Source organism: Monomorium pharaonis, chromosome 5 (assembly GCF_013373865.1).
Source record: "Monomorium pharaonis isolate MP-MQ-018 chromosome 5, ASM1337386v2, whole genome shotgun sequence".
NCBI classification, from domain to species: domain Eukaryota; kingdom Metazoa; phylum Arthropoda; class Insecta; order Hymenoptera; family Formicidae; genus Monomorium; species Monomorium pharaonis.
Genome location: NC_050471.1, coordinates 324204 through 348372, shown reverse-complemented (window position 1 = coordinate 348372; position 24169 = coordinate 324204). Strand labels below are relative to the sequence as shown.

Below are 24169 nucleotides of genomic sequence, written 5' to 3'. Positions count from 1 at the left end.
AAGAGAATAACGACTGTGATTATTCAATTCGATTTGACTGGCCTCATATATATTTAATAAAACACCACGTTTTGATCATAGGGTTCGGCCCTTTTCAAGTGCGTTGATACATAAGATTAAGTTATACACATTTAGAATTATGATATGTGTAAGAGAATAAATTATCTGAAAATTTCATATGTATATGCGAGATTTGGAAGAAATCGATAAGTAGAGAGTAATATGAAAAAAATTTTTTTTGTTCTCGGTATAAAATCCAATTCACAGATTGATATTATATATAATATATGTGTACTTTAATTCTGGAAAAGAATTTCCAAATCTATAAAAGAAATATATACGAACTTTTATTAATAAAGTGCACGAATGACTACATTATCGCCTCCGATCAAGTTTGAGAGGCAGTTCAGCATCCCCTTAAGATCGGAACAATTTAAATGCGATTTTTTATACTTTTTTATTTTGAAAATATTTAATTTAAATTTAGCCAAAAATATAAGAAAATATGCATAAAAGATTTTATCGGTGGGATCAAAATCCGGCGATTTTGCTCATTCTTTTGTTGAAATTTGAATAAAAATACTGAACTATTAAGGATATTCAGAAGCGATTCTGTTTATGTTAATCTTTTACTAATTTTGTTGACATATTTAAATTGCAAAAAACAGCAAACTGTGAACCCCGTAGCAGGTGATAATGGGTCAGGAAATAAGCTGAAAATAAGCATATTTTCTTCGAAAAATAAATAAAATTATACTTTTAGTATTAATACTTTAAAGGGATATTAGAGACAGTCAGTTTTATCAATTATCCCTCAGCACACATAAAAAAACTTCTGATTTACGCATACTCGGGTTTTCTTAATTCTGTGTTTTTATTGCGTATATCTCTGCACTAATTTAAACTATTTTTTTCAATCGATAGTTTGAAATCTGAAAAAGAATATTTTAGTTAAAAACCCAAAGAAGTTATAGCACAAGAGACATTTTGCAAAAATTAAAAGTAGATCGGAATAAAGTTTGAAAAAAACCAGTTTTTTTTTTAAATTATATATTTGTATATGTTTAAATTATATATTTTTGCCAAAAATAATAAGATTTTTTTCGATGATAAATCAATAGTTAATGAATTGAACTTTAAGAAAATAGAGGTCTTTTTAGATCAGTACAGAAAGTATATTTTTTAGACGAAATAAAGATGAGTGATTTTTAAGATTTATGAACTAATTATAGTTAAACATTTTTTAGCTTTGATGAACAGAAAACAGAAAAATACTTCTATTGTAATTCTATGAGAAATATTAATATTAACATTTAAGATTAATAAAAATAATCCAAAAAATGGCGGATAAAATGACTGCTTATATAAAGAAAAAGTATTAACGGGTATAATATTAGTGGGTATTATAAATTTATAAATATTTATACATAAATGCAAAACTTGTTTATTAGTTAAAAAGTATTGTTTATGATGTTTACAAAAGAAATGTTCACAAATTGTTCATAAATCTGCACATCAAATTAATTTTTTTGCGTGTGGCCAAGCAACGTCGACTTTGTTTTTTTATTTAAAAAAAAAACAGTAAAATTACATCAATGTTTTTAAGAAATATAGTTTAAGAAGTATTTATATTATTTTTTTATTAAAAAGACTTACCATTTTATTTAAATGTTCTGTATAAAGACGGCGCTAACGTTAATAACTGCTTAGTTGTTCTTTTTTTCTTTCTATGACAACAAAAATACAATAAAATTAAACTTAAATCACTTTTTATAATATACGTTTATGATACGAATCACAAATAATACAATTAATCACTTCTACTTACATTTTAAGTTTTTTGAAAAATACCGATTTTCAACTTATTGTTGCACACTGGGTTAGTGTAACTCTAGCACACACTTTCACTGTACTAAAATTCTTATTTGTAATTTATTTTTCAGTTTATAATCATCTATTATGGTTACAAATTTGTTACTTTTTGCAACTTTGTTACTTTTAGATGTACAAGCAAGCAAAAACTAACCATAATAAACATAGAAATTGTAATCGACATAAATGGAATTGTTTTTGAATATTCTTAATATTTTAATATTATTTTTACTCAAATTTTAAAACTTCTATTTTGCCAGAACGGAAAATATTAACTCATAGAAAAGTATTTTGAAGAGTTTTATTCTGAGATCAGAAGACAACTTTCCCACATTACTTCGTTTTAAGCAGGAAACTTCTGAGTTTTTTCGATTTACTTTATATCTGTTTGTTTAAGTTTGAGGGTTTGCACAGAGGGCGGCTTATATGCTTTGTGCCAATGTCTTGTTAAATGTCTATGATAGCCAAAAAGTGCATTTTGTTGACTATTATATCGTTATACGTATCAGTCTTGTTGTTCCGTTCTTTTTAGGTTCTGCATTCTCACTTTTTGTTGTGAATTTTAGTAATTGACAAATAGATCTATCTTGACGGTATTTATTTATTTTGTATTTGTTCTTTGTTTTCTTTTTATGAGCACAGACAGAAATATATTATTGTCTGTTAATAGAAGTCGTGCAAAACGATTGTCTTGCGTTTATTATACACGGCCATAGGCACGAAACGGAAAAGGCCTGTGTTTGACATTAGCAGAAATTTTAGAGGAAACTATTTAAATTCGATTTGAAGTCATCGTATACTTTGATAACAGAAATTTAAGGGGGGGGGAGAGAGAGAGAGAGAGAGAGAGAGAGAGAGAGAGAGAGAGAGAGAGAGAGAGAGAGAGAGTTACCACTAGTTTAGTAATGGTCTAGAAATATCGTTCTCCGAATTATTTTCTGTTTCTTTATTTGCGTCCTCTGAGTTCAGGTTGGGGACAATTTTAAAGAAATCTTCACAAGAAATTTTCAATGTCTTGTGCAGTATACACCCGATTTATTATTGTAAAAGTTATAGATGCTCTTGTTTTTTTTTCCAACATGTTTTTTGTATTTCATAGTTTTGTATTTTTTTTTTGTGGAACAAAGTTTTTTGAGTTGTGTAGAGCTCTTTTCCGTTTTTTTTTATTTTTGACGTGTTTTCTGGATATCGATTATGTCGCAGTATACAAATATACAAGTTGCGTATATGCGAAAGTGTTATCCGTTTTTCATCTACGTGTAAAAAAAGACATGAAAATTGTAAATAATGCATTTGGAATTGGAAGATTCTTGATAGGTAGATTTTAATGAAATTTTGATGAATTTATTGTTTTATTAAATTTGATGAAAAATTTTAACAAATATACAATGAAATTTTAAGTATATTTTGCTAAGAAAATTATTTTTTGTGTTTATTGAAAAACACTTTAATGAGAATTTGATACAAATGTAATAAAATTTTAATGAAAAATTGTTAATACTTTAATTATTTAATGAAAAAATAAGAAAGTTTTATTGAAATTATATTTTATAATATAATAATAAATTTTTGATAAAATTGCTGCAAAAATTGTAAATATATAATGATGAATTAAGGGAGTCTTATGTAAACAGCCAAAAATTTACGCATTTTTCCTGAGGAATGTAATGAATTATTTTGAAATTTTAAATACGTTTTATTGCAAGTACTAAAATATATTTTTTTATTGTGATAAACTTGAAATTGTTTAAATAATGTTCTATTTGTCCACTTCCCCGCGAAACGCATCGGAGAATATAGAGGCTGCCACATTCATCACAAATAAAAAATGAAAAAGAAACCGTTGATTTATAAATATACGTTCAACACGAACTTAAATACAAATTAAAAAGTACACTCGCAAAAAAACGGGCCACCTAATTTTTCTTAAATTTTTAAATATTTTTTAATGGCGAATATTCCGCCAAAATTTGTATCGAGATGAATCAAAGCTCAAATTAAAGCCTGAACTTTCCTCTTGAAAACCATATAAATATAATTGAGTTACAACGTTTTACAAAATGGCGGACGTTGAAGATAGTGTTTAAAAAATGGGGAAAATTTTTTTTTAATTATTGCGCAGCTCAAAGGAATCAGTTTCTTAATTTAAAAACGTATGAGTTTTTAATCTTATTTATTTCCGAACAAATCCATCTTTGGAACATTTTTCTATGATTTTTTTTAAACAGAGGTATATCGTTTTGAAGAAAATGTTACAAAAACGACAACTTTTTTATAATGTTGTCTGTTATAAGTCCGGATGTGAATCCTACAGAGCACGTACGGGATATCCTAAAACAGAATTAGAAAATACAATGCTCAAACATTAGCAGCACTCCACAACGCTTTGTAAGAAGAATGGGACAATTTGAGACAAGAAAAAATAAGAAATTTAATTAACAGTATGCCTCAACGAATATGAAAATTGTTAGATGCAAGAGAAGTTAATACACATTATTAAACACACATATATGCACGCTCGCGCACACATGGGATCAGATTTTTGTCATATACACGTCGTTGATCCTGGTTAATGCTAAGAGCAGAATGCACACATGTACACACTTACACGATATTTAAATTGGATCGTTTACTTTCAAGAGAAACAAATTTTTTAACTTCGAAGTGTTTTTTTTTTGTTTTTTTTTTTAAAGTTTTGTAATGACAATTTGTTTATAAATTGCTGATTTTTAATGAAAAAGTTGTCGTTTTTGTAATATATTTTTCAAAACAATGTAGTTTTGTTAAAAAAAATCGTAGAAAAATGTTCCAAAGATGGATTTGTTAAAAAATGAATAAGCTTAAAAACTCATACATTTTTAAACCAAGGACTGACTCCCTTGAGCTACGCAATAATAAAAAAAAATTTTTTTCCCATTTTTAAACACTCTTTGACGTCCGCTATTTTGTAAAACGTTTATTGTAACATAATCAATTACGATTTATATGGCTTTTAAGAGGAAAATTTAAGCTTTAATTTGAGCTTTAATTCATCTCGATACGATAATTTTTCGCGAAGTTGTCGTTATTAAAAGATATGAAAAAATTTGAGAAAAATTAAATAGCATGTTTTTTGCGAGTGAGTGTACAAAATGGCAAAAATAATGACATTAAAGATAATTTTTTTCTTAACAAATAATGCTAAAAACAATTTTATTTATAACAAAAATATTTATAAACGGATAGGTTCATGTTGTGAGGAAGATGTCAAAAAATGTGTGTATGAAAGGAGAAGTTAATTGATTGAAAACTTTTTGAGTGTAACTCCCCGTTACACTTCCCGGCGCTCAAAATTTCTCATTTTGAGAAAAACGCGTTTAAAATTTTTAATACAGAAAAGTCGTACTTTTTGCAAACTTACAGCTGTTTTATATTATTCCGTGATACTAGGTCCATATCCGTTAAATTTACATAAATATGTATCCTCCCTCTTTGAATATATTTCTTTCCAAGCTATTATACAAAGGAACTGAGAAGCGGTCCTATACGGCGACTTGTATACTTGCGTCTGCCGCCGAGCGGAACGCACTAAAACCGATTGAAACGTTCTTCAACTTTTAAATCTAGTTCTAGAATTTTACTAGTATATTCTATAGTTAAGTATTGTTGATGTACAAAACAAAAATCTTTTTGACTTTTACATAAGGCTCTTCTCCCTTAACGGCATTTTATTGAAGTTATACATTTTTGATAAAATTGCAGTGAAAAATCACATATACTTTGTTGATGAACTAACGACATTTTATTGAACTTGTAATAAGTTTTTGATGAAATTGTAATGAAAAATTGTAGATACTTTGCAATAATTAGATTATTGTACATCATAGTATCGAGTGGCTTTTTAATATTGCAAACTGTCGGCTTGATCGTATATGTACATGACATTTATTCTTGTGGAAGATTTGATGAACAGTAAAAATATAATTATATCCGCAATATTGCATATACTGATAAATAAGCCAAATGATAGTTCTTTAAAGAGTTTAAGACAAAAATAACATCAGACGCGACAGATTCATGTATACATTAATAAGATATCAAGGAAATGTGATGTTATATGTAATGTTTATTGTTTTAAAATTTAGACTCTAAATGATTTTGTAACTATAATTTTTTATATGAAGAGAAAATTGTTCAAATAATTTTATTTAAAATTATGTTTATAACTAATATGTATATTAACATTAAAATAAAATAATGTATGAAATATAGAAAAAAAATTTATATTTTTTAATATTACTTTGTTTATATAAAGTATTGCAAAGGTTTGAATTTTTTATTTGTTGATTTGTGTGTGTGTGTGTGTGTGTGTGTGTGTGTGTGTGTGTGCGCGCGCGCGCGTGTGTGCGTGTGTTGTGTGTGTGTGTGTATACACATATGTATCTTTTCTATTTATCTATTAGTATAAAGTAGCTACACAATAATAGGATATACTAAATAGTGTTAGTGAATTGGGTTTGTGATGATAAATTAACAACATTGAATTAAAAAAAACATTGTAATAAATTTTTAAAATTGCAACGAAAATTAATTAATTTTTACTGAAATTTTGATAAAATTACTGGCTATATAATTTATTAAATTCTAAAATAAATTTAATAAAATTTAATAAAATATCATCAAATCTTATTAAAATTTTATTAACCTTTTAATGCTCAAATGCACAAGATTTTTTCATAAACTTTGGCGGCGTAGACTATAAAATGGACAAACTTTTTATCCAAGAGTACTTTTTTTAAGGGGTTTTGAGTGTGCTCTTTCGAATGCTGCTAAGAAAAATTGAAAAATAAGTTGAGAACATCGAGTTTTTGAGTTTTCTTTTTAAAGACAATTTTTTGTGTAAAATTTATTTTAAAGTGAATTTTCTTTATCGTAACGGGTTTGAATTGCGATCAAAACTGCATAAAAGGTGTACTTTTTAGTTGTACTTGAAGGTTGTGCAACGCAAAATTTTTTTTTAGCATAGCGAATCTCATATGGCTGCCTAAATGTTAGAAATTTTGGAAATCCTCATTTTTTACAATTTTTTTTATTCAATCATAATTCGATTTACTAATGCTCATTAATTGTTTAGAAACGTTTGACCTTATTAGTTTGTAACTTAAAAAGTGAAATTCAATATGACGGTTAGGATTGGCGGAAACACCGAGAAAAATATAATTCGTAGTTTTTTTTTATATTTCCGTGTACTAATATGACTGGGGATATAAAAGCAACTACGTATACTGTGTGCGAGTGTGTGTGTGTGTGTGTGTATACGTACATCTAATTCAAGAAATAATTAGAAGTGAAACTGATGACATAGGGTGCATTCGGGGAGACGCTATTAGCGCTACCAGCATCAGTCCATCTTCATTACTCATTTAAAGTAGAACAAGGATAAACTGATGCTGATAGCGCTAATAGCGTCTCCCCGAACGCACCTATAACCGACTTCTAAATTGTTTTTTGCCGATGACTTCATGTTAGTGTTACCTATTCTCCCCGCTTGGAGGTGGACGATTATTGAAAATCTTTTTTGTTTTGTTTTTTAAAATTGTTTAGTATTTTTTTATATTTATTTACTTTTTAAAATTGAAATATTTTTCATATTTTTATTTTTTACTTAAAAAAATTAATTGAAAAAGTAATTAATTTTTACTTTTTATTTAAAAAATTAATTTAAAAAATTAATTGAATCTGATAAATATTTTTAAAACATGTTTTACAAATATATGACTTGCAATGTTTATATAATTTTCTTATTCTCACTTTACTTTAAGAATATGAAAGAACACGAAACTGAGTCAGTTAGTTCATAGAAATATTATTCAACAAAAACATGTACAGTAAGAACAAGAAAACTCTGTAAACATTGAAATTTATATTTTTGTTAGACGTTTTTCGAAAATAATTATTAGATTCAAGGAAGAAGAGACAAAGAAAAAAAATTTATAAAAACTAAAAAATATAATTCTAAAAAATTATTTAAATTATTTAAAAAATGAAAAAATACAAAAAAATAAAAAATACAGATAAAAAAGATTCTCAATAATCGTCCACTTTCACGCGGTAAGAATCGATAATTTTGACATAAAGTCAAAGTCACGGATTTAAAAGAGCACTTTTGAAATTCTCTAGATAGTCTAGATAAGTACTTTTGCATAAAAAGTTTGTCCGTTTGTCAAAGTTTACGAAAAAATTTTGTGCATTTGAACGTTAAAGGGTTAATATTTTTCTATCATAGAACTTGTATATAGAATTACAAAAAATTACAAAAACATGATTATACGATTACATGTTACAATTGGTAGGATAATAGGGCCACGCAATATCTGTTTTTACGTGTGTTCTCTATTAAACGTTAATGAAGCGGTTGTCAACGTGACTAATTCAGGATTATTATGTTGTGTGTTGTGGGACACGCGGGAGCTCTAACTCGAAGGGCAGGGCCCTCTACTGACCATTCCAATCCCAATACTAATTACAATGTAAGTATCTATTCATCCACTTAAAAGAAAACTTTCGACCCTCTCTCTTCCTCCTCCTCGCTTTTTTAAGTGAGGAGTGGGAATAGGGACACAGGAGCACGAGGATACGCGTGTTATTTTGCTCTTGAATATTAATTTTTTTTCATTATGTATAACCGCGTGAGAATGAATGCTAGTTTTGTGTATATATACGCGTAGATCATATTCTTATCTTATCCTCTTTTTGATTAGTTTTTTGGGGATATAATATATATTTAATTCTTGGTGTTATCACAGTAAAATTCTTAACCCGTTGCCGTGATCACCGTTGTTTTTTGTTTTCACGTCTCTCTCTTCTTTCTGATCTTTCCTTTGGATTTTGTTTCTCATCCGAATAAAATGTGCGATGCGACGACATGCGGCTGGAAGGATTATGTTTCACGGATGTTTAATTCTATTTTGAGGGTTATTCGAGAATTCGATAAAAACAAGTTAATAGTAGTAGCGCTATTAAACATATTGATGGCTAGTTTTGAGTCTGCTTAACTCTTACCGAATGTATCCCTTTGATATACATATAGATTGTACACACAGAAAAATCAATTTGACTAAATTTTTCAATCTGATTAAATTTTTTTTAGTTCAAGTGTTTTATAGTTCAAATATTTTATGTAAATTGAATACATAAATACTTAAAGTGAAGTTTATGTATTTTATATATTTTAGTTGAATATAAATATAAATGCTTGGGCTGAAAGGAGGAAAGCTTATAAGGCTGGTTTCCGACCCTATCTGAAAATTGTATTCTAAACTACTAGAAACATTTTATTGTGAGAATTATTGATTTTTGCTTAAATGAACAATATTTGACGCCTATTTATCCTATAATTAATTAGTCCCATTTTTATCATCAACACTATTATTTGTGTTACTTACATATTATCTTTTTACATTTACATGTGTATGTATGCGTGTATGCAACATTTTAATTATTTTTTTGAATTTAATATAATGCGTTTTTGGATATTGATACATAAAATATATTTTTATAAAGTGCAATTATTTTTAAAAGATATTACAAAATATTGTTTAAAATAAAATTAGTAAGAGGTACTATTAAAATAAAAGGTACAACTTTTAAGTTGTTTTTAATTATTTACAAGATACAAAATTTAGTATCAATTATAAAATTTTACTACAAAAACTTAAGAAAAAAGTTAAAAAGTTTTTCTAACAAAGAAAATTTAAAAAAAAGCGAGCAACAATGTTAAAATAAATAAATAATGATTTGATATCTGAAATAATTATTATGATTGATGAAAAACATTTCAAGTTTAATATAACTTTTTTCAAACTTTACATCGACTAAAAAATATGAATATTACAACGTAAAAGTGCAAACTGAAAAATAAACACAGATAAATATTGTAATGCGAGAATGCAAGTGAAAAAATAAAAATAATTTAGGTAGGTATTGATAAAGACTGTTATATATGAGAGAATTGTTGTGCCTTGGGTTATTAGGATACTTTATTCGGAATCGTTGTCGGGATCTCTTTTGCCGGGAACATAACTTTATTCAGACATTAATCGGGGACACATGCATAAATATGGACATGCATATTAATTAGGAGCACATTAATATGCTCATTACTCCTTGGAAGGGCACACTAATTGGGACAAAAAAACTTTCAAATTTTTATTAAAGCAATATAAAATATTAACTTTTTTTACTTATAAAAAATATTTTAGTCAAAGAAATAATTAAAAAATCGATATTAATTATATATTAACAGTAAAATAAACATAAAATTAAAACTCTGTAATCTTTAATAATAAATTGAATACTGAAGAAGTTTGCTTAAAGGCACACTAATAGGGACAAGTACGCTATCTATTGTAAAAATTACACACTTTGCATACACACTTATGGTATATCCACACAAACTTGCATAAGCGCATAAGCATATACATAAGAAAATTGATTGGTCTACAAGCACTTACATAAGAAAATAGACCAATCGAATTTTTTATGCATATGCTTATGCGTTTATGCAAGTTTGTGTGGATATATCATTACTTATTTTTTAACCTTTGCATACACACTGAGTGGTAGCCACTCATGACAATTTTCAAACAGTGGTATTTTTTTAAATATTTATGCTAAAATTCTGAAAAAATTCATGGATTAACTTTAATATTTATAGAAAGTATTGACATACTTTGGATATTAAAATTTAAGAAACTTTACATAAAATTATTTTGCCATTAAAAAAATTAGTTTTTGCAGTTTTTGAGTTTTTTTTTTCTATTCATTAAGTTACTTAAAAGATACAGAGCGCTAAAATTTTTAGTTATGGTGATAACCACTCAGTATGTATGCGAAGGATTATAAATTGTTAGATAAATTAGAATTTGACAAAATTTAAATTTTTTGAGAATGTGTTAAGTTTATCATCTTATCTCCCTATGAGGTAGGATAATGAAAAGAGTTAAATTAATCTTTCGTGATCACACTTCCAAAAAATTCTGTGCTGATCACACTTGGATATAATAGTCCAGCCCATCTTCTTGCCGTATTAACAATTTTCATTATTTTGATAAAAACAAAATACTGAATAAACTTGAAATATTGTTTTAAAGTACCGTCTGGTAACGAATATGAAAATTTGATTTTAACATGAGAACAAAAAGTCTAATTTTTAAATAATGACTCAGATACAGAGCACCAAATTTTTGGGGGTTTACTGGATCTCAGATAACCACGAAGAATTAAGTCAAAAGTATACTTTTTATTTAACAAAAAATTTATAATATATTAAACTTATATTTTTTGATATCATAAAAATAAAGAATAATTAACAAAGAATCAGATTAATGAATATAAATGTAACAATAGTGTGTAACAGAATGTGTATCAAGTTTGGAAAACCGGTTTGTTCATGTGTGCAGAGAGTGGATGCACGAGTCGAAGTGAACAATGGTCAAACCGCACGAGTTACACATACTATTTTTTGTTACAAGTTGAAAGTAACAAAGACGAGAACCGGTTCAGAAAGAAAGACAGGGAATTTGTGGGGAACAGAGGAAATGTTCTCTGTAAATTATAAACTTTAAATAGTTTTGTAATAAAAAAATTTTTTAATTTAGTAATATTTATTTTTATTGTATATATTCAAATATTTTATTTTTATTTTTGTAGCAAAATATTTTTTGTAGTCTTTCACAACTTGGACAATCTCTGAAGATGTGAATTTGCTGTCACTTTCGGGTATTATGACGATATTTGGTATTCATTTTTGGTTTTATTACTTAATCATATTACCACGTGATCGATTTCTTTTACGCGATCTTGATATGTCGCCATCTGATGTTTTTGAGTAACACGAATGGATCGATTAGTTAAGGTTAGATTAGGTTCGTGAAAACGACGAAATGTTGGTAATTTTGTATTCATTATCGTATGTGTGTCGCGAGATGGCATAATAAATTCAACATGGCTCGTTAAATGTTATTAGTTTAGAGAAATTAGCAATACATTATTTTACCCACTTTTTTATTTTATTCTTTTTCTCTTAATCTTTAGCGAAAGTCATACAAAAACTTTTTAGATCTAGGTGGCATATAAGGACTGATAGTTTCATCTGTTAGCATTACTGCTATAATTACTCATTCATTCAATAACACTATAGTCTAAGTACTATATTCACTCAATAGCACTATAGTCTAAGTGCTATAATCATTTATTCATTCAATAGTATCTATAATCTGGATTTCCCTGGGTTTTTTTATGGTATACCTATAGTGCATACGTAATTTGTATACAGATATACTTCCGTACAACCGTTAAGATAAAAAGATTTTGAACTATGGAATATTCTTGATGACCTACTATTCCGTCGAAGAGGAGAACGAGCGTATAACAAACACAATTTGATTTTGGCCGGAATCGAATCCAGGACCTTTGGTGTAACGGATCATTCGGTTATTTGCTACACCACGCTTATCTTATCATTGTTATAATCAATGACCCTAAAAACTTAATAAAATGTAAACTAAATGTTGGTTATTAGAAAATAAGATATAAAAGTGTTAACTAAAATTACCTGATTTCAATAATTCTTACAATAATAAAATGTTTATTTTAATTTAGAATAAAATTTTTAGATGGGGCTAAAAACTGGCCTTATGGACTCTCTCTCTTTAATTTAGTTGAAAAATTTAGTTAATATTTTTTTTTCAATGCATGCAATGTTTATTTTTATTTTTGTGTTATTCTGTAAAAAAAAAGCTTTAATTTTTGCGATTGAGATGATATTTGTATGTATGAATGCTATGTAAATATCGCATATTTAACTTGCCTGATTTGTTCTTTTTTGATTTCTTCTTTTCTTCCTTTAATACGCTGCATGCTTTTTTTTACATACTATTATTAATAGGAAGAAAGGAGAAACGCGCGTTTTTGCGACTTGTATCTTCTGTTGATTGTGTTTGATGTGGTTGATGAGAAATTCTTTTAGAGCATCTCTTTGCAAAGTAGTAAAGTTTGCCTGCGTTTTGCGACACGTGCTTCATCTGGAGTTTTCTCAAACGGCAAAGTCATATCTGTTGCAGTATCGACAAGCGGTGAAATCACCTCCTCCGTTTGCGCTTCAACAGAAACAGCGATCTTTTCTGACTTTTGGTTTTGGAGCCGGTCCAGCCAGGAGAGAGTCCCATGTGAACGTTAACGTAACTCCCACCAGTCATGATTTAGCATCTGACACACCAGAGATACGTAAATACAAGAAGCGGTTTAACAGCGAGATCCTTTGCGCCGCGTTATGGGGTGAGTATATGTAGTATTGTATAGTTTAACAAGAAAAAATACTTTAATATCAGAATGAGATTGATCTTTTGCTATAGTTTTTTAAATGCTAAGTACGAATTTTGTTTCGAAATTTTTTTTTCACAATTTTGCAAAATTTGTAATTGAAGTTTCAAGAAAAAATTATTTTTACATATTATAACTATGATGTGATGGAAAAGTCTTATTATAATCAAATTGAAATAAAGTTAGGAATCTCAGCATTTAAGGAATGCTAAAGTTGCCAGTTTTATAACAACACATGTGATTTACAAAACATTAGTTCTTACTTATACTACATACTACTACTGTAATATAATACATCAATATTGCATTTTTGTTTTGTACAAACAGATTGCAAACTTTTTGTATGAAACACATATTGACACATGTTAATAATGCTATATTGGAATAAGAGTAGGTTTTAAAAAATGCTTTCTCTATTTTTTTTTTAATTTTTGACATAAAATCTATTTGTTTAAGTTGGTACTTATACGTTTAGTTTGTAGAAAAGAATTTTTAAATTTGTAAGTGCAAAAAATATTGCGTTGAAAAAATCACAAAAAAATAAAATAAGTAGCTTGGTGATCGAAATCTTCCGACTCTGCTCCACATTCGTATCTTGAATCCGGTATATAGTCCTTTCTTGCTACCGAGGCGTTCAAATTATAACGATTAGCTCGTAATCTCTTGGTTAATGTAATGAAATATTTCTCAGCGTTTGAAGAACTAAACCATGGCTTTTTACTATCTTTATTATAGTAATTGTTATAATAAATAATTTCTTTATTTCTAAATTTATTATTAATTTTTTCCTGAGAGAGGGACCATGATTCCTCTTTGTAAAATCTCAAGTATCTTATAGGGATCTCTATTTGTGATGAAGCTTCTTCCGCGCCTTGTTTAGCCAGCATGTCCGCAAGTTCATTGCTAGTCAGATCTCGATGTGATGGGATCCAAATAAATATCATCTTTTTTTATTTATTAATTCTTTAAACCTAGAGTGTAATCTTTTTATTTTTAAATTAAATGTGACACCGTTCGGTCGTGCTAAGCAATAATATTAGAATACAAGGTCAATGAATGAGCTAATATAGGTGTTATATATGATTAATCTTTATTAATACGCATGTGAGAGGAGAATAATGAAAAAAAGAGGAGAATAAAAATATAAAAATCTAAATATATATAAATAGAAGGATTGCGAAACGTTTCGACTCCACTTAGTCATTTTTAGTCGCGTACAATAAAATTAATAATTAGCAGTACGGTGTTGCATGTTAAACGTTGGGAACGAGAGTTATACAAACCGAAAATAACAAAAAATAATAAATACGCTCTAAAACAAAAGAAATAATTATACAACAAAGGATCCAAATTAAAACGTCTGTTACAATGTGTCAAATCTTTATTAAAATAAGCGCAGTCGGAGAGAAACAAATTTTTTTGTTAAAAAATTTTTATTAATATATTCGAAAGTCCACTGTCTTCGACTTCAATATACTGTTTCTTGGGTAGGTGGAAATGTTGTCAAGAACGGCCTATAATAATTGTTTAGAACGTCAACCGGGATAAAATTATGTAGAAAAAAAACTCTAATGTAGATAAAAAAACTAAAATCAGTTTATGGTTTAAAGTTGAATTGAAATAGTAAAAAACTTGTATAAGAAACACTTACGTGTGTCTAATTGCTCAGATACGTCAAGATAGATTAAAACAACGTATTTTTCGCTAGTGAGCGAAAAACTGTTATGTTATAGAAATTTAGTTTTATGATAAGGCATAAATGTGGAAGTAACTGTATAAACAAGAAAACCGAGCAAATTATAACTATTAGTTAAATTTGCTCGGTTAAATTTTTTGAAATCACTAATGTAAAATCAAAGTGGCGGAAAAACTTACATATGGCTTGAGTGAAGTAGAAAACTGAGTATGAAATCTTATAAAATTATGCCGTTATGTGAGAGACATTATGTGCCGTTATGTGCAAGAGACAGTAGTAAAAAAAAAGTGAACCTTCGAAACGAACGAGGCATTAAATATATTTTTTGTTTATACCCGTAAGGCTGTGACGTAAATACGAATAGGCAGAATCGAGAAACTCAGTGTCATTTTGTGAATTTTTTTTTGTTTTTTTATATGAACCATTTCTGAGATTAATCTTTTTTGATAATTAGGTTTGTAATCAAGAATTTTAATGTTATCTCAGTCAAATGTTATGGCCTGTGTCAGAAATATGCTTAGTGATCACTGAGTGTCTTGATGGTTTTAATATAAAATTGTTGGCATGTTCTTTTATTCTCGTTTTTAGTTTGTCCGACGTATGAAGCATCGCAATCATTACAATATATTTTATATACAATATTGTTTTTTAAGAAATGATCCGTTTTTTCTTTTTGTACTTTGACCACTGCGTTCAGTTTATTAACCACTCTGTAGCCAACAGTAAAGAGATTTTTGTCAATCACAGATAAGGCAATTTCTGAAATGTTTTTTATGTAGGGCAACACAAAGAATTTTTTGTTATTGTGGGAAATAGGCTTGGGTTATGAGATTACTTTAATAAAGATACTCGCGTTTGCAAAAGAAATTGATATTTATTTGTTACGTGCTTTTACCGAGAGAGATTTCACAAGACTAAGCATCGAGACAAGAACCGGGAGTAGGTCGCGCTACAAAAACTACGAAAAAGTACACGGGCAATAGATGTCGCCATATGAGTGAATTGGCGTTACAGTTATTAATTGAGTTTTCATCTTCTTTATGTTCCTCATCACTGTTGTCCAACGTTAGTGTCTTTTTTGCTTGTAGTGGTTGCAGTCTACAATCAATAAGTTTATTAATTCTTCGATTAATTTCTTTAAAGATTAGGTCTAGTGGATATCCGTTTTCTTTTAAAATTTTAATGTAGTATTTCAGATTCTTTTGTTGAAATATAGGATGTGACAGAATTAATGCTCTGTCAACCAGACTGTAAATTGTTCCAATTTTTTGGCATAAAGGGTGTTGTGAATAAAAAGAGATATCTGCTCGAACTCTTTTTTCTCTTCTAGTTTTTTTTTTGGAACCAGTCAATGAAGATTGTGTTATTCTTAACAGTCAGCAACAAATCAAGAAAACTGATATTATGATCGTGTTCTATTTCGATAGTAAATTGGAATCTTTCGTGGAAACTGCTAAAAGTATCTAAGATAGTCTTAGTTTTATTGGATGGAGCACATAAAACAATGTCAACTACGTATCTATAATAAAATGGTAAATCTACATTAATCATATTCAACGCTTTTTTCTCAAGGTCTTGCAAAACTAAATCAGCAATTATGGGAGATAATAGTGACCCCATCGTGCCGAATGTTTATTTGTAAATTTTGTTGTTGAATGTGAAATAAGTAGATTTCAAAATAAATTTTAACACTGAGATAAAATCTTGTAGCGGAATGTTAATATTTTTTTTTATGTATTTCCATCTTTTCTTTATACTCAGTATTACAAGATCTTGAGGGATGTTCGTAAATAGAGACTGCGTCGAGTGATAACAAAATGTGCGATGCAGGGATCTTTTTTCCCGAAAGTGCTCCATATATTTCAAAGCTGTTCTTTGGTAGCTTATTATCTTGTGGTATACTTTTGTGTAAAAAAATTCGCTCTCGGATATAGAAAAGTATTAATTGAGGAAACAATAATTCTTAGTGGGATGTCAGGTTTATGAATTTTTGGTAGGCCATAGGCCTTATGTAAGATCGAATCACTTGAGTGTAATTGATAATAGCAACTCTTAGAGATGTAATCCTTATTCAGCCAACTTTTTAAGATTTTGTTAAGGTTTCCTCTCTAAAGTTGAACTAGGGTCTTTTTTAACCACTATGTAGGTATTTACGTCACTCATTTCTTCCATTTTTTTGATATATGCCTCTTTGTTAAGTGTCACTGTAACATGGCCCTTATCAGCTCTTGTAAAAATGATGTCCGCGACATTTTTAGTAAACTCTGCAGTTTATGCAACTGCATAATGCGGTTGTCAATTGCATTACATGTTGGTCGTTTATTGAGGTATTTTTGAAATTGTGGAATAACAGCGTTTTTTATTTTTATTATGTTGTCAAGATCTATGTGTTTGTTATGATTTTTCAAATCTTTAATGAATTCACAGATTACCATTTTTTGGCAAAGGGGGAGGCAAAAATTATTTCTTAATTGGACAACAGATTGAACATAGATGGTGGGAACGTTTTTTTCTACATAATTTTATTCCGGTTGACGTTTTAAACAATTATTAATGGCCATTTTTGACAACATTTCCACCTACCCAAGAAACAGTATATTGAAGTCGAAGAGAGTGGACTTTCGAATATATGTATTAATAAGAATTTTTTAACAAAGAAAAAATTTTTTTCCCGATTGCGCTTATTTTAATAAAGATTTAACACATTGTAACAGACATTTTAATTTGGATCTTTTGTTGTATAATTATTTCTTTTGTTTTTGAGCGTATTTATTATTTTTTGTTATTTTCGGTTTGTATAACTCGTTCCCAACGTTTGACATGCAACACCCTGCTGCTAATTATTAATTTTATTGTACGCGACTGAAAATAACTAAGTAGAATCGAAACATTTCGCAATTCTTTTATTTATATATATTTATATTTATATTATTCTCCTCTTGCACGTGCGTATTAATAATGATTAATCATATATGTAACACCTACATTAGCTCATTCATTGACCTTATATTCTAATATTATTGCTCTTTATTTTTAATATATACTTATTTTGATATGCATATAATCTATTGTTCTTAAGAACCTGTAAAACCAATTTACAATCCGAAAAAATTATCACATCTCTATCTGTACATTTATTCATAGCTCACTCTATAGCAGTCTTAATAGCAAACACTTCCGCAGAGAATATAGAACATTGTTTCAGTAGACTTGTACTATAGTCTTCACCGTGCTCTTCGAAAAATCAGACTGGAACCTACAGAAGTGTATTGGTCACCGCTCAATCCATCAGAGTATACAATCAAGGAGTTTTCTGACAGTTTATATTTATGTTGGATTTCTCTAATTAAATTAATATCTTGGGAATTATAACTTTTAATATCATTACTGTTACTCAGAATCTTGTTGGGTTTTAACATCTTAATTCTTTCACCAATCTCATCGTAATCTATTCTATCGGTAATTTGTTTATAATGTTCCATAGTTGAAACGTATTTAACGGTAAACCCACTTTCTTTCTATTTACCATAGTATAGTTTTATACCGTTTTAATTACAAGTCTGCTAGTACCCGAATTTCTGTAATTTGCATACATCTCTCTTTTCCTAAGTAAACATAGACTATTCCTAATCGTGTTTTCTCCTTATTTAAAAGTCTTAATACAAAAATTTTTTGTTAACATAAGTGATCTGTTTCTGATATACATTATTTTTGACTCCGCCATAATAACATTGTTAGGAGTGCTGTTACGATATCCTAATGCTGTTCTAAGTCCAAGAAATTGCCCTCTTTCTAATTTTAGCTGTAAGTTATAATTATTTGGAGCATAAACAAAAGAACCATAATCCATAATAGAACGTACTAAACTTTTATATAACGCAAGTGAGGTATTGACTTTTATACCTTTTGATACGCCGCCAAGATATCGCAATAGAGAAATTAGCTTTATCAACCTTATCTCTAATTTCTGTTATATGTCTGCTAAAGGAGAAGTGATTATCAAATCATACACCCAAGAATTTTGCCGAACGTTGATTCGCGATCTTAATACCCTTGATCTTGATGTACTGATTTCTATCAAATCCGGTTATTGAGAATTCTACTAAATTAGTTTTTTTTTCATTCTAGCAATAAACCTAGCATTTCAAGGTTCTTTCTGACTTTATTAACTGCCACTTCTAGTAAGATTCTATTATTTTTTTTCGAACTACTGTTCTAGTGTATATCGCGATATCATCTCCAAATTGTAACACATTGATATTGGTTGCTACGCCCTTTGTAATTTCGTTAGTGTATAATGCATACAAAATGGGGCTAAGAATTGCTCCTTGTGGGAGTCCTCTGCCGACATATCTCTTAACATGTTTTTGGCTATTTATAACAAAATCTGTTTCATGAGGTACAAGCCAATTTAGCATAAAGATCATAATACCTGGCGGACATCCAATGCTTTTTAATTTTTGTAAGAGAATGTCCAAGTTCACGTTATCATATGCCGGTGCGATACCCAAGAATGCAGCAAGGGAGTAAACCAACTATCATGGAGCTCTTAAGATCTGAAAATAGTTGAACTAAATTTTTCGCACACAATCTGCGTCTCCTAAAACCGTTTTGCATAGGGGATAATATCTTTTTTTTTTCTAATTACCAGATAAGTCGCTCGTTTACAAGGCATTTCATTATTTTCCCAACACAGGAAGACAAAGCTATTGGTCGAACTTTTTCTTTTCCAACTTTATCGATGAAAATTACTTGGTACTTCTTTCAATCGTCCGGAATAAATCTAATTCTTCAAATATAATTATATATATCCACAACCGAGTATTTTTGAGTAATTTTAGGTAGGTGTTTAATTATTAAGTAATCTACATTTTATTGACCAATTGGAACAAAGAATTTTACGAATTGATTAATTAAAAAAGTGCTTTGATACGTTTGTAGCATTAAATGGATCTTATCCTAAGTGCTGTTACTATAATGTTGTTCTTGTCTCTTAATTCGGCATTAGTTTACAAATGGCGCGGTCCAGTAGAACATGGTTTAAAATTTTGCCACAGAGCCATGGCTATGGAAAAGAAAAAGAACTAAAAACAATCAATTATATTAAAGAATTATGGAGCGCTTACTAAGTTTTTAATATGATTGGTTTTTACCTTTCTTCTGCTCTACAGCCATATCAAAATACTAAAAACTTAATTTTTTAGGTGACTTTGGCTTAGGTGATCGTGTTAGCAGTCTACTCGCAGAAATTAAATGATACTAGATTGTGAATATAGATGATCGTCTTGGGAAATTTTAGCGTAAATTTTAAAAAACTTACAGTATATATAATTACATATGATTATGAAAAATTTATAAGGACATATTTTATACATAATTTTGTATAATTTTATACAAAATTATATATATATGTATATATATATATATATGCATATTAACCTTAATCTTTTCAATGTTTTTTTGCAACTAAATCCTTTCAACTAGAGTATTTCAGTGCGGTTTTTACTATGTTAATAGCTTCAAAAAAATTCACGGGAATGTTTACAATCTCTTTATTCTTTTGACTAAAAATCAATATTAAAAAATTTGGAAATTTGTTTAAATATTTTCTATAACAATTTTATAACAAATATTTCTTTGGAGATAACGACGATCAGAAATGAGGGGACATGAATGACCCTAGTTGGAGGGATTAGGGTTGGTATGTGTGTGGGGGGGGGGGGTGCGCGCGCATATGAGAAACTTTTATCCTTTTTACTGGTTAAGATTTTCTTGTATGTGATCAGATTGAATTAATTTATCTCTACAATCACAGGTCCTTAAATCTAATGAGGTAGAACATATATCTAGATATAAGTAGATTTCGTTAGATCGGGTCAAAATAGATATTCAATGGTACTTATCTGTTTAATTCGATATATTATATATATGTGTGTATAATAAAATTTTTTATTTTTGTTCAGACTTTTTTAATTTTGAACTGAAACTAAGTAAAAATCTCTTAAAGTGACATAATTGAAAACAAGATTCAAAAAATTGTAAATACCAAATTATTGAATGTAACGGGTTCTTATTATTTTAAGGTTCTTATTATTTTAGGTGTAAATCTATTAATTGGAACCGAGAACGGTTTAATGTTATTGGACAGAAGTGGACAGGGTAAGGTTTATCAACTTATCAGTAGAAGACGTTTTCAACAAATGGAAGTCCTTGAGGGTCAAAATATTCTGGTTACGATCAGCGGTAAGAAAAATAGAGTCCGCGTTTATTATCTTTCTTGGTTGAAGAGCAAAATTCTTCGGACGGATGGTCACAGTGATGTAAGTTTTTGTTTTATATATATCAAAAGAATTTTTTTTACATGTATGTGTGTCCTTTGCATTTTAATGTCGATATTTTATTTGTTTATTTGCAGCAAGTCGAGCGACGTAACGGTTGGATCAATGTGGGTGATCTGCAGGGCGCGGTGCACTTCAAAATAGTGAAGTACGAAAGAATAAAGTTTCTCGTAATTGCGCTGAAAGATTCCATTGAAATTTACGCTTGGGCACCGAAGCCATACCACAAATTTATGGCTTTTAAGTCTTTTGGCGAGCTTGCGCACAGACCCTTGTTGGTTGATCTTACAGTTGAGGAAAATTCCAGATTAAAGGTTATTTATGGTAGTGCTGACGGATTTCACGCAGTCGATCTGGATTCTGCTACGGTTTATGATATATATCTACCAAAACATGTAAGAAAATTTTTAGTAGATTCTTATCTATAAGTAGATGTATGCGATGTGATTTATTGTCCAATTTCGTAGTTTGAAAAATTAGATACATACTTTTTAATAATTTTCAATTATTAATTAGTGATGTATGAATAAGGAATATGTGCGGTTTACAATATTTAGCAATACATCAATGAATATTAAATTTAAACAATATTTACATATATATAAGTGTCACATAAAATATAAAATTACAGAAGATAAATGAAATCCATTGGGAAACAATTTTTCATATGGTTGTATACGGGATTGTTAAAATCTAAATACTTAAAATTTTATGTAGCGCTGATGAAAAGTATTAATGCTAAAACTTTCTAGGAATTACAGTTTAGCTTACAGAGATCATTAAAATTTGTAAATTTTTTAAATCATAATGAAAAAATTTATTTTATTTACAATTCTATGCGAGCAAAATACTCTGTACTTTGTTTAACGAAAGATTTGGTTCGATGTGCGGATATATAGGACAACGTGGAGAAAACAACGCTTTACTTGATGCCATGTTTATAGCGCGCTTGGGTCTATTTGGGTTATTATCTTATTAAGGGTACAACCACTGTATATCGTATTTCATTTAGCTATAGTAAACTGTGTTCGAATGTGCATCTATGCAACAACGATTTGTGTCTTTTAACATTTAGAACAACAAAATCTGTCAAAATAACGAGTTGCAATTTTTAGATTAAATTACGAAAACTATTAAAATAACTTGTCAGGTTTTTTATTTTTAGATTAATTATTAAAATAAATTTAAAGACGTTAAAAATAATAATTAAGCACAGGATAGAGTTTATCATTAAAAATGATGGATTATGCAAGAAATTTATTTGAAATTATGCAAAATTATGCATTTTAAAATAAGTTGCGTTTTAGTGTGTATAATTTTATTTCTCGTATATACAGGGTGTGGCGCCAAAATCCGGACAAATTAAAGATTTTTTTCAAACATAATTTTTATTGCAAAAACGGAAAAGTTTACCTCCCCCCTTTTTTTAAATACTAAATTGTAAGGTCGTAAAGAACACATTTACTCAATATTTCAATGTGTCACGGTCCATATCGGCGAATGCCGCTTCAATAGCGGCTCTCCATAATGCATTTGGATGTCTGATCTTGTTGGTGACCCTTTCAATCACCCTTTCAATCCATACATAGAAGTCCAAAGGATTTAAATCTGGGCTGTTGGGAGGCCAGAATTCTTTGGACCAAAATATGTCGACGTTGTCCGACAACCAATTTTGAACCAAATGACTTGTGTGGGCGGGCGCACCGTCCTGCTGGAAAACATGGCTTTCTAGACGACACAGGAAAACAGACGGTTTTCCATCCATGGCTTCACTACATTTGTCAGAACATGCAAATAAACTTCTTTTGTCACATTTTCCCCTTTGTTAAAGAAATGCGGTGGCATGACATCACAATTAGCACGTAAACATTCGCCGGTGTTGCAAAACATACATTGGACTTCGCGACGACATCATACACAATCGATTCCCAAGAACCGAATAATTTCTGTCGCTGAGCGCCCAACGCGAACACTTGATCGCAGCTCTTCGGTTATACTCCGCACTTGGTTTCAACATTGCGACTGTTTCGAGATTATGACTGTTTAGTACACGCGTCAAGCTTTTTTGGACGCTGATCGTGACCATTACAAATGGTACAGAACGGCGGGAAATTCAAATTGAATTTTGTCCAGATTTTGGCGCCGCACCCTGTATATTTTAAATACCATAATTTTTTGGAATGACAAACTACTGTCTAGTAGTAGAAAGTAGGAGTTTAGTTAAGTATACACTGATGGAAGTAAAAACTAAAAATGGATAATTTATTTGTAGAGAGTGCAAATAAACACATTCGTCTTCGGCATCATGCATCCACTTCTTGTACTCGTGCAGAAAAACCCGACTTCCGCTCTTATTATATAGTGTACCATTATTTTTTTTTTCTTAAAAAAAGCTAACGGTGCTTCTGAACATATCACTATTGCCATTGTAAAATTTGATAAATACTAGAATAAAAATGCACTCATAACGACATCGTGTCGACGAACGGTATTTTAATAACTATCGTTATGTCAAATATTCTGGTGTCATGTTATCGTGTTGCTGGCGTTGGCAAACAACACGAGCAGTAAGACGGTGACTATGTTTACACGACTTGTAACTTTGACTTAATAATGTTAATGTTATAACTCTATTTAATGTGAGTTGCGTTTACTTGATTACGTTTATCTTATTTTGATTAAGTTGAAATAATTATTTTCTTTGTCTTCTGTACATTGGAAACTGAAATAACCAACTCTACAAAACAATAAAGTTAAAATGTTTAATTTTTATGGTTGATAGTATCGTCATTGTTAAATTGCGGCTATTTACACGTTCTTTTTACGTCGATGTAGTAATCTTATCACCAAACGATCTAAGTTACTACATTGATGTAATAATTTTGTCGTGAAGCAGCGTACC

General features: G+C 29.3%; 1 protein-coding gene across 13 annotated transcripts in view; it reads left to right on the top strand.

Annotated features, from left to right (window-relative positions):
- LOC105839163 (traf2 and NCK-interacting protein kinase) overlaps positions 1 to 24169 on the top strand; it is a 113807-nt gene that overhangs the window by 79821 nt on the left and 9817 nt on the right. For 11 of the 13 annotated variants that reach the window (XM_012685270.3, XM_012685268.3, XM_012685274.3 and 8 more), the window contains 3 exons: positions 12975 to 13188; positions 21029 to 21249; positions 21345 to 21662. In XM_012685270.3, the coding sequence (XP_012540724.1) occupies positions 12975 to 13188; positions 21029 to 21249; positions 21345 to 21662 (753 nt within the window). The remainder of the gene's footprint in view (positions 1 to 12974; positions 13189 to 21028; positions 21250 to 21344; positions 21663 to 24169) is intronic. The other 2 variants (XM_012685272.3, XM_012685279.3) reach the window with 1 other exon arrangement.